At 41.0% G+C, this 11,927-nt stretch overlaps 1 protein-coding gene across 2 annotated transcripts; it reads right to left on the bottom strand.

The window, feature by feature from the left end:
* Positions 1-3,442: 3,442 nt before the first annotated feature.
* On the bottom strand, positions 3,443-10,669 carry gtf3c4 (general transcription factor IIIC, polypeptide 4). 2 transcript variants are annotated; one of them, XM_086097667.1, is made up of 6 exons: positions 10,352-10,480; positions 9,475-9,569; positions 7,582-9,315; positions 4,186-4,316; positions 3,945-4,033; positions 3,443-3,643 (listed from the first exon to the last, which is right to left on the bottom strand). In XM_086097667.1, the coding sequence occupies exons 3-6, from the start codon at positions 9,283-9,285 to the stop codon at positions 3,579-3,581; spliced, it is 1,989 nt and encodes a 662-aa protein (XP_085953793.1). In that variant the 5' UTR covers positions 9,286-9,315; positions 9,475-9,569; positions 10,352-10,480; the 3' UTR covers positions 3,443-3,578. The 2 variants fall into 2 exon arrangements, with proteins under 2 accessions (XP_085953793.1, XP_085953792.1); XM_086097666.1 differs by lacking the exon at positions 9,475-9,569 and having other exon boundaries at positions 10,352-10,669.
* Between the last annotated feature and the right edge of the window lie 1,258 nt (positions 10,670-11,927).

The following is an 11,927-nucleotide window of genomic DNA, read 5'->3' as shown; positions in this document are numbered from 1 at the left end:
ATGGTTTTGACAGTTTTAAAAATAAAATAAAATAAAAATAAAAATAAACATTCTTGAAGTACGACAGATTGAGAATTTATAGGATTGAAGTAGCCGATGTGGCAAACACACTTGAAAAATCTAGTAAATAAATTTTACAAGGAGAGTTTTGAGGGCATTTGACCAGTTTATATAAAAAAAAAAAAAGTACTCCAGGCTTGAGGAACGAACCCACAACCTATACCACCCAGCCACTCTACCACGTGAGCCACGCCATCCCTGCTATGTGTTAATATATTGATGGTATCAGGCGCAATCCTTATACCTCCAAGACCCGTTTTTGGTCTCATTTTGGACACACCAGCGATGCAGTATAGTGGCAAACAATAAGAGTGGCACGGCTCAGGTGGTAGAGTGGCTGTCTCTCAAGCTGAAGGTCATGAGTTGATCGTTCCTCAATGCTTAAGTAAAATGTACTCAAAACTCTCCTTGTAAAATGTACTTTAAATTCTTGAGTGAAAACCCGTCTCTAGGTGTTTTCAAGTAAATATTACAACTTTTTTTTTCTTTTTCTCTTTTTTTACAGTGCAGAGTTGACAACTACTGATGTCGAAAAATGACAACCCGTATGATGCAGTGCAGTGGCACAGCAATGCAAATGACCTAAAACAATCAACGTAATGTTAACTGAATCATGTATAGTACCTGTTGTCAACTGCATCTTTACTCCAACATGTAGAAAAATCGAATGTATTTCATGGCAGGCTGGTTACCATTTTTCTTACCAGACCCCTTGTAACGCTGAAAAGCATCATTATCACATCAGGTGATGCAGGCTGTGCTTTACAGCATCAACTGAAAGAGACGGAATGAACTGATACTCTTGAGACGATACAGCGGGGAGGATCATGTTTCAAATCAAGTCTAAACAAAAGGAATATCACATGGAATTAAGGTGTGAAAAGGTTCCGTCAGTGATCTTCACCATCCTGACACTAACATAAAGGCTATAAATATTGTATGCAAAGAGAACAAAAAACCCTGTTTGAAGCCTTGGGAGGGGAGACGGTGGGGGAGATGGGAGGAGAAGCAGGTAATTACTGGTGGAGATGCTCTTTGGCAGTTTATTGTGGAAGCAGGAGGAGGATCAACCAAAAACAGCCACCCTCTGTCTGCCTCGACAGATCCGTGACAGGAATCTCAACATCACATCCAAACGCATAGACACACACAAATTGACCCAAATGTGATGATGTCATATTTTCAATTGTTTTGTGCAGATTTTGGGAAAGAAACATCCACTAGTTTTACTGCTAATCCTGTTCAGGGTCACAGCTGGATCTTATATCAGTTGGAAGGCAGACGAGACCCTCCATGGTGGCTCACCATTCAAATAAAGGGCAGCTGAATGGGGCATTGAGTGGGGAATGATTCCACACCAGCTGTGCATAAATAATCGACAGGTGAATCTCAATAAATTACAATATTGTGGAAACGTTTATTTCAGTAGTTTAATTTGAAAAAGTAAAACATATAGGAAATCACTTAATAGTAGGCCAATTACTACCTAATATCTATATTTAAAATAATTAGGTCTTATTAAAAATGTTGTAATGGTGAATTTGGGTTTTCCATTGGCCACTACACTATTAAAGGGCTTCAATTGTTTGTGTTTTAATTTCACATTATCCAAGTAATTTACAGTGGGATAATGCTTAGTTGGTTCCTGCACAAGTAAACATAATGAATGAGAACTAACCTTTAATCATACTAAACTAAGGTGTAATTGCACATCCACTACAGTAGGTGACAGTGACGCTCCGCTTAAAAATGTATTGTGAAGCACAGGCCCTAATCAGCTAATCAACCATCCATCCGTGGATGGAAAAGCGCAGAAGAAGAATTTATTGTTCCACTTTTTTTTAACATTGTGAAACGTTGCATTAATTTCTTTTTGCACTCTAAAAACAGTTGCGTAAAAAATAACCCAACTATGGGTCAAAAATTGACCGATTTGGATCGAGTCAAGAAATGGGTCTTTCAGCGTAAAACAACTCATAAATATTGGTTTTGTATAAAACAACACAGAAAGTTGGGTCAGATTGACCTATAAAGTGAATCGGTCCATTTTTGATCCATAATTGGGTTACTTTTGACCCAACTGTTTTTAGAGCATGTGATTAAACATTACAAACATAAGTACATTTGTCTCACAGTTCTGAAGTTGGGAGTTCATAGGTTCCCCCATTCCTGTGTGGAGTTTTGTGGTTTTACTCCAGCGTCCTCCCACATTTAAAAACAAAACATTCATCTTAGGTTGAATTCTAAATTGTACTAAGTTGCAAATGTGAATGTAAAGAGTAGTTAGTCTCAATGTGCCCTGTGATTGGCTGGTGACCAGACCACGGTGCACCCTGCCTAAAAGGCTCAAACTCATCCGCAAGTGAGGTTAATCGGAATGGAAAATTGAAGAACACCATCCAAATTTACACAGATTAAGTGAAAATCTACCACTGGGTCAGCAACATCAATATTACCCCCATCTCTGCCAGGCGTTCTGCAGGCCCACCTTCCTCTTTGATCCCAAGATAGCGACACACCACATCACAAAGAAATAGGCCCAATACAGGGTTTCCATTTTCCTAAACCCCTATTTCCCTCCAAATTTGAAAAAAATAAAAAGACTTAAATGGTATGTAACAATATGCTCACACGCCCTCGCCACCACCCTCCTCTACTTGATTAGAATTAGAATCACATCTGGCACCATGTTCTGTCCCTCATTACTGCTGAATCTCATTACAAGCCGCTCCCATGGGAGGGAGCACGGCAGGTTTTTAAGCACACTTTTCACTTTCTTCCTGCCTCTTGCTCATCTCATCTGCCTCGCCGTTTCTTCTATTCTGCGTTTACATTAGCGGAAGTCCTCATCTGAGAGAATGACTGAGCACCGCCGCCCTCCTCCTCCTCCCAAAGCATGGAAATTGTTTTACGCTGCCAATTAAAGTAGGTACGCTGAGATTTTTTTTTTTTGTCAAGACTATGTTTTATTCAGAATGTATTATTTGTTGCACTCAAAAAAAGAAAGAAAAAGTATAAAATTACTAAAATAGGTCTAGCGGTAAGTAAGTTCCACTTACTTGCAATAAAACTACACCAAAGGTTTGGAAATACAGGAGAAATGTGGGGGGGGTGAAGCAACTTATTTATGGTGCCCTCAAGTTCTACTGAATAATGAAAGCCTCCAGATATAACCACATTTCAAACTTGCCTTTGCATCTTTGTGCAAACACTGTGCCTGGGTTGATTTCTTTTGTGGGGGGGGGGGGGGGGGGGGGTGGGGGGGGGGGCAGAAAAAAAGTGTAAAGTTTGAGTCCACCAGTTTTACCTCATTAAAATACTAATTCAAAGCCACAGCAACTTCATTTACAGGCTCAGCTGCTGAAAAAAATACAAGCGTGAACACATCTTCAAAGACTTTTATTTCCAATTTTAAGACATAAATATAAACATGATATAATTAACAGACACGATTCAGTGATTGTTAAAACTGAGGCGGTTGCAGGAATGTGCTGATGTTGCTGCGGTTGGGTTTAGCTCTAGATCATTGGCGAGTCACAGAGTGCGCACGACGTCTGGAGTATCTTCTTTATCCACTGTGGGTCTAAGGGAAATACATCAGACAATATGAACAGACTACAATACAACTCCATTCGAACAAACCTTTTCCATAGTCTGTGAAGTTTTTGTATGGAAGTGCGGAACTTCCAATGTGGAGTCAACATTTTTGACTGCCGAGTACGTTCGAACTTACTCGCAAATACATTCAAACATACTTGGAAGTGTACATACCACATTCTCGCGAAGTTGGATGACTTACTTATTTAACTAGACTAGACTAGTTTTTCCTATTAATACAGGCAGTTTACAAACCTAACAGGAATAAGATAGGAAGTGCAGCTAACCGTCAGGCTGTGGGATTCCGGAGATGCTATCCTGCAAGAGGCAGCGTCTGAACGTCAGGGTCTGGCATGCCTGGTAGGACAGCACGCACCTGGATGAGATCACGGGAAAAAAAGACGAGAGCTGACGTTTAGGATGTCACGTAACAAGTAGGTTGCATGTGTACAAATCAAAATAGGGTATAACATGATGGCAGCATCAAAAAAAGTATCCACTCTGGGTGTCTGATAGGTCAGTAGCTACCTGAACCATACGTGACCGTTTCCACACACTGCTTGTTTGTGGTCCGTGAAGGGCAGCACCTCTTGACACAAGCTGCAACACTCCGGGAACGTCTGCTTGTTCATCTTTTTCTTGATGTGGCCAATCAGGACCTAAGATATAGACACATTTAATCCAAGACCCCATGAGTGATATGAACATTCCGTTAATTTTGACATGAAAGGGGACTTGGTGGCCATTTTTTAAAAATGTTTTGAACAGTCCATTCAGTGGAGTTAACCTCAAAGACATCAAATATTCTTTTTTGCTGTGCTAGCATTGAATGAGTTAAATACTAAGGGTGTGCCAAAAAAAATCGATTCTCATTTAGTATGATTCAGAATCGATTTTAAATGTCCCAAAATTGATTTAATTTCAATTATTTTATACTGTCTTGCCCTTGTTTGTGTGTGCCTTTATTGGGAGCACTGTTCATGTTGTGCACGATTTGGCCACTTAGGGGCAGTGTGGTTCCGCTCGTTCTGATACACTGTTACGTTGTAGCCACATAAATGCGAAAAGTCATGATCAAGTTATTCCAATAAAAGTTTTTTTTTTTTTGCAGTGTAGGATGTTAAGATGCTTCTCTGTATACATTCCTGAAGCGTTTTGTATGTATAGTCGTTCTTTTGAGTGATAAAAGTGCCACGAGTAGCGCGCTAATTAGCATTAGCGAGTCAGACTGGAGTAGATCATGACAATTCTTTGCATATCTATAAATTGAAGCAGAAATCATTGTCAATCAAATAATTTTTAATCTAAAATCGTTCTGAATCGATAATCGATTCTGAATCGCACCGCAGACCCAAAAATCGGAACCGAATTGAATCATGAGTCAAAGATTCCCGGCCCTATTAAATACGCCTTTCATTCAGTGCTGTTATCAGGGATGTGATTTGACCAAAGTGAAATTATCTGAAAATTTAGCCGGGGGTCTGGGGGCGGCGGGCACTCAGCTAGGTCCAGAGCTCATGGGTTTTCCGTGTTTTTAAGTACTTTCAATGCACTCAGATGACAAAGAAATAGACAAAACAACAGCATAAATTTTCAATGTATATTGAACTATCCCATATAAAATTGCAGTTTTAGTCAACTCAAAATCAGTCACATTCAAAAACATTGGACTGCCTTTGCTTTTAAAAACTATCACTGAGAATATCATCATATATATTTACCATGCAATAAATCATTTAATCAATCATTCTTAATTTAATACATAATGCATAACAAAAACATAAAATACCTCATGCAGCAAGCTCTGGTAAAAACACAATCATGCATTCGTCGAATGCATGATTGACTAAGATCATCTCTGTAACTGCATACATCAAGACAGTCAACATATTGAAACCTGAAAAGTGCAAACATGCAGCATTCATTTGAGTTTGTGTCAATGATTAACCATGTTAAATATTTATGGCCATTTTTATTACGTTATAATATTTTCGAAAATTTGATTTCGATTAATTTGAAACGTTTACCACCGACCTCAAAATTCACGACTCTGTCAGCAACTGGTTGTTGGGGTGGATCACGTCTCTCTATTACCGCTTCCGATTGTGATGTCAATAAGGGATGGAGGCCGTAAAGTTTTGGAGTTTTCGTTTGGGCACCGAAACTTCCAGCGATGGAATAATTTGTTCTTGACTGGAGTTCTTTCACGTGTTTTTTGCTCTTTGCGTGACTTTCAAGAGCTTTGAAACCTCTCCCACCATAGTCAATGGTATCATGGCACCAAATGCAAAGCACTTTCCCGGCACGATCGATCTTCCGAATAAAGTCACTGAACAAATTCGTCACAGTCTTCTTTCCAACATTTGTAGATATATCCTTCTCTAACCAGTCCCATAGAAACTTGTTTTTTACGATCTTGTCAATTTCCTTAACTCGCGGAGCATCTTTGCGTTCGATCACGGACATCTTTCTTTAAACACCCGGCAAAAACGTCTGAGAAATTAACAATGGCATACTCCTATGCCTTTATAACAAGCGCGTTTATTGGTCAACACGGAGACTTCAGCCAATCGCAAGATCAGTTTCATTTCAGTTACGGAAACACTAAAATGGAACGCTGTTGAGACGAAATCGGATTTTTTATCACTTAAAAAATTAAAAAATTGTAACATTTTATTTTTGGAGATAAAAAAAAGCGGAATTCCGCGAATTAACGGAAAAATCACATCCCTGTGTTATAATGTCTACATGTGCTGCCCCATTTGTGTTCCGATATCCATTTCATAAAGGGTAAAAACAACACGGCCACATAGATGTTAATTGTTAGCCCGTGTGCCTAACCTTCAGGTGAGAATGGCAATAATTGCCTTTAAAGTTAAAGTCAACCTTAAACATTTCTTGACAATAATTTGTTATATGTGACCTCACTAGTGTAAACATGACGTCCTGATATTACATTTGTGGAATATGAGTTTTGAAGCAAAATCCAGCCATTTTTATCTTTCTTAGGGGGTGGCCATTTTGCCACTTGTTGTCGACTGAAGATGACATCAATGTTGCTCAGGTCTCAGGCAACGACCAATCACAGCTCACCTATTTTCTGAAGCTGCACTGTGACAAAATGGCCTTCCACTGAGATGGATAAAAACGGCTGGATTGTGCTGCTTAACTCATATTCCGCAAACCTATTAACCAGAATGCCATATTTAGACTAGTGGGGCTGCATAGAGCATATAATTGTTGCAAAAACATTTTTGGGGGGTTGACTTCCCCTTTAAGCCATTTTTGAACAATATTTATATTACATAAATCTACCAAACTCATTCTTGGTGTGAAGTTTGTGTTCGTAAGACAAAAGAAAAATCTAGTTTTTTAATTAAATTAAAAAACTCCTAAATTGGGTCACTCTTATCTCAAAGCACTACTGGACTTGTATGACATTAAACATGAGTTGTCTGTACTTTTATGGAAACAGTTCGATTCTGCAACAGATTATTTCCATTTTTATTTGAGTGGTACCTTGAAGTTTGAATTGTAGGATTTCATTTGGAATTGACCAGAATCATGCAAAATATGCCTCAAATGTAAAACAATTTGAGTAGTTTGACCATCATACGTGACGCTGTTCTAATAATTTATTTGTTACATTATTTTTTTTTAAATCCGCATTTACAAGAACATGTGCCGTTTCTGTTTATAAAAGTTATTTTTCATGGCGTGCGCACAAACCTGGCTAGTGAATGCCCACCAGTATGCTATGATACGGAGTACACAGGCCACATCCTGAAGCAAGTATCACGAAGCGAGTGCAGAAGATATTCTATTTGGATTCAAGAATGTTTTTCATAAAATTCGGAAAAAGAGAATCACCGCGATGCACAAAAGGCTTCGTCAATTTCACAGAAGTCGATCGGGGTTTGTTACCTCGGCATTTTTGTCATCGGAGTCCTTCATGAGGTGCTCAGCCAGACCGCTAGTAGGGACGCACGTCTTCTGTGTTTTCTGGGTGTTGAGGTACACCTCCCCAAGCAACTTCTTCATGTTCTCTCTCACAAGGTGGCTCTCCACCAAATTGATCCACGCCTGCGCCTGCTCCATCTGCTCCTCGGGATTCTCCTTCTTCGCCGCTTTGCTGCAGCCGGCCTCTTTGCGCTCTCCGTCCAAATCCTTGTCGGTGTCGCCGTCCTCGTCCTCTTCGTCCTGCATGAGCACACTGCTGAACTTGTCAGAAGGTTTCCAGTGGTGGTCTGTCGGCGGCGTCTGAAGTGACTGGTGCAGAAACCGAACCAAAAATAGTTTCAAGCGCCAGAAGTAGGGAGAATCCACCTCGCCGATCTTCTGATCGAGCTCCCGCTGTAATGCCTGAGGAATGCTTTTGTTTTTCAAGATGTTCCACCTCACAAGGTCCAGCAGGTCAGCCTGCTTGTACAGGTTCTCCGTGGGGGGGTTTAACAGGAGCCCAGCTGCCGTTTCTGGCGACTTTAAAGCGATAAAGTGCACGTGGTAGGTCCTGAGAACTGGGTGAAATGAGTCAAGCAAACCTTGCGTGCTGACCAGAGCAATATAAGCTTCATTGTGGCTAACGGCAATCCCGTGCGGACGCCGGTCAGTCAGACTGTCGGGACACAAAATGTCCTCTCGTTTGAAAGACAAAGTGCTTTCTGTGAATGTGGGCGTCAGCTTTTTGATGCGCCCATCGGTGGAGCACGTGTACACAACGCCGTGTTGGCTCACAGCCAGCGACGCCACGGGGAGAGAGTGGAGGCCCACCATGTGAGAAGTGTGCACGTTTAGTCCGGCGGGCAAAATCATGAGCAAGCCCCAAAAGACGTAGCAACCGCGAGACGCCACGATGAGGCTGCAGTTCGTTTTGCGAAGCGGGTGGACCAATGAGACGCATTTGATGTTCTCCACGGCCATGCGGTCGCACTCCTTCCAGAGGATGACGGGGTGTCGCAGGGTGAAGTAACCCTTGACCCCCGCCAAGCTGACTGGCATGATCTTAACAGGGCCCGATTGGCTTCCCACGATCAAGCCGCTCATTCGCCGATCTGCATGTTCATACTCCCACCAGGCCAAACCAGTGGGACTGCTCACACCCGACTCAATGGCTTCATAAAAAACAACATCGGCGCCGTTCTCAAAAGGCAACACCAACTTCCACAAAACAAGGTCGCCGTTTTCCATCAGGATGGCGAGGAGGACCATCTCCACATTAAGGCAGGTGTTGTCAGACTGCGCCTGTTTGAGCGTGTAAATGCTCGACCACTCCATCCTCACAGGGGTCTGCATTTGGTACCGCCGCTGCAGCTCCTCAAAATTCAACAAGTTTTCCTTGGGCAGATTTCCGTCCTGCTTGGCGTATTCTCGTTTTTGGAGTATCTCACCGTACTTCTCGGTGAGATCGACCAGCATGCTCCACACGAGACGCTTGTTGCTGTGATGGATGGTGAGTCTGTGGTCAAGAGTTAGGCACGCTAGCAAGCAGCGCCCGCTGGAATCGCAACCTAACGGCGACCAACTAGCGTATTTAATTCCGTTGAATTCTCCTCTGAAGGGATTCATCACTCGATCCAAGTGAAACTCTTGCTTTGTGGGCATGTCACAGTGTGCGGTGAAGTGCTTCATGGCCTTAAGCTGCTCTCTTGGGAGTCCAACCTATATGTTTAACACACACAGAAACACACACAAATTATTAAATAACAAAAGTTATCCGCCCAAAAAAAAGGAAACAAGTTTGACATTATTAAATTTTATTTACCTGTCAAGAATCTATCTTTGTAATTTACTTGTGTATTTATTTTTATGCCAACTTACTTTTTGAACACTGATATCTGCAATTGTTTCTCCTTACTCTATCGAAATTGGCCAGTTTTTTTTTCTTCTCATCCACAGATGATCACATGATGTAACTAGAGAGAGGTAAAGTCAGCCGTGGTTGAGAATTTCATTGAGTGAGGATTTTTGAGACAATGACACTACACCAGTGGTGGGCAAACTCGGTCCTCAAGGGCCGGCGTCCTGCAGGTTTTGGAGGTTTCCTGCTGCAACACACCTGATTCCAATCAACAGGATCGTTACCAAGCTTATGCAGAGCTGATCATATATCAGCTTTGTTGGAGAAGGGAAACATCTAAAGCCTGAAGGACTCCGGCCCTCGAGGACCATGTGTGCCCACCCCTGCACTACGTGTTAAGATATTCACCATCCATGGCCTTTAAAAAAACAAAAAAAATACGTAAACAAGCCGTTTTGTGTCACGTGTTTATTGAAGAATTGAACAATTTCGATGTGGCTTGTGACGAATCTGCAGACAAAATTACAGGACTGACATTGCCCTAACGGCCACAGCTGGAATCGGGAGACAGCTAGTCTGAAAGCCCGTTGAACCGTAATAACACGGCAGCCTACATATTACGCTAAAATAACATTTTCACGGCCAAACTACTGTAATCACGGTAAAATAGCTGATTCACGGCAGGTCAATAATTTCTCGGCGATTGACCAATCTGCGCCGTTTACGGCAAAATAACCACTGCATTAACAATATTAACGAGGATGGTATATAATTTGCAGCAAAAATTCATTGCTTGCACGTTTGTACTTTTGCTACCGCTGACTGTAGTCCAGCTTTGCAGACGTCTTTGAGGTAGTTTCCCTCGTGTTTAAAGTGGTCAAAGTAGAGCATAATTACCCGCATTTTGTAAATCTTATTGGGGACGGGAATTGAAGTCCTATTCAGTATCAGATCCTCTTTGCTGCTGTGAATGTCGCAAACCAGCTCCATTACTACCAACGACTTGGCAGTGCACACTGTTAGGCGGTGATCCTGTGACCAAACAAGCGGCTGCGTGCCGGTCAGAGCGGAATGGAGCGGGATTGCCGGATCCCGTTTCACCAGCACTTCGCCCGTGCTTTGTACACTATCATCGGCGGACCCTAGATCCATTTGAATAGGTTCATTCGCTGGCTGAGTATCAGCAACATGAGACGGCTCGAAGGGGGCCGCCATATTTGTTGTTTGTTGGAAGTGTCGTCATGAATGACGTCAGTTCCTCCGATTTTTTTTTTTCAGGGATGAAAAACATTTTTCTCGTGTAATTTTTGATCCAGCTTTATTTTTGCGTTGCCTATTAGTTTTACCCTCTTTATTTAATTTAATTTATTTATTGTTTATAATTAGACTAAGCCTTATTGTCTGCTTTTAAGTTTTCTTACATTTCTTTCTCAGTGCTGTTACAAACCTGTTGTACTAATTGCATTTGATATGTCAATACAATGGAGTATAAAAAATGTAGCCTGTTCAAATTATTGTGATTTATGTAAGACCCAAGATCAATTATTTCAAAACCTTTCCCACAGTACAAATTAACTGAACCTTCAAAAGAAAGAAAGAAAAAAATAAACAATAGGAAACAAAATTGACAGTGGAAGTAAAATGAACAACCGAAATAAGGAGGTTGCACAAGTGTGCTCACACTGTTACATATTCACATATGGATTAAATTAGCCAATTACATTCAATCTTGTGATTGAGTCAACACACACGAGACACCAATTAAAAAGTTTAATTAAATTTAAGCCACTCTCCAGGCATTTCTTGATTTTTTTGTTTGTTTTTTGCTTTCTAACAGAAGCCTGACGTTTTTGTTCTTACTTCAACTGCTACAGTATTTGAAACTGTTCATAATTCCCTCCACTTTACTCCCGATTTCCATCTGGATGAAAAACAGCCCAAAGCATGATACTGCCATCACTGCGCTTCACTAAAGGTATTGCGGTTTTATTGTGATTAGCAGTATGTGCTGTGTTTGTGTTTGAAAACAAACAAACATACCTTTGGAGTCATGAACAAACATTTCAACTTTGGTTTTAGTCCAAACACATTTTCCCACATGTGTTTGGGAGATTTTGTTATTGTCCTTTTTTTTTTTTCTTCAATTGAGTTGTTCAGGCTCAAGGCCGCACAATAATGGTAAAAAAGGATCTAAGAGATTTATGCTGCATTTGAGGATGGTCAGAAGTCAGATATATCCGAGTTGGTTTTTCCCAGTTCCGACCTGAAAGCGTTTGAGGCTAAAGTAAAAAACGAAAATGGCGGATATATATAAATATATATAAAATTATTGGTCCTCAAAACTCATTTTGATCTCTACCTTCTCGCAATTTTGCTTCATTTATTGTTTTTATTTTATTTCATAAGTATTTCATACAGTTCAGTAGTTCACCGCATAATTTCATGCAGGGAGATAGCGGCATACTGTCACATA

This window comes from Leptonotus elevatus, chromosome 15 (assembly GCF_054856555.1).
Source record: "Leptonotus elevatus isolate MCC_2025b chromosome 15, RoL_Lele_1.0, whole genome shotgun sequence".
In the NCBI taxonomy this organism is placed as follows: domain Eukaryota; kingdom Metazoa; phylum Chordata; class Actinopteri; order Syngnathiformes; family Syngnathidae; genus Leptonotus; species Leptonotus elevatus.
This window is presented reverse-complemented; position numbering and strand designations above follow the sequence as displayed.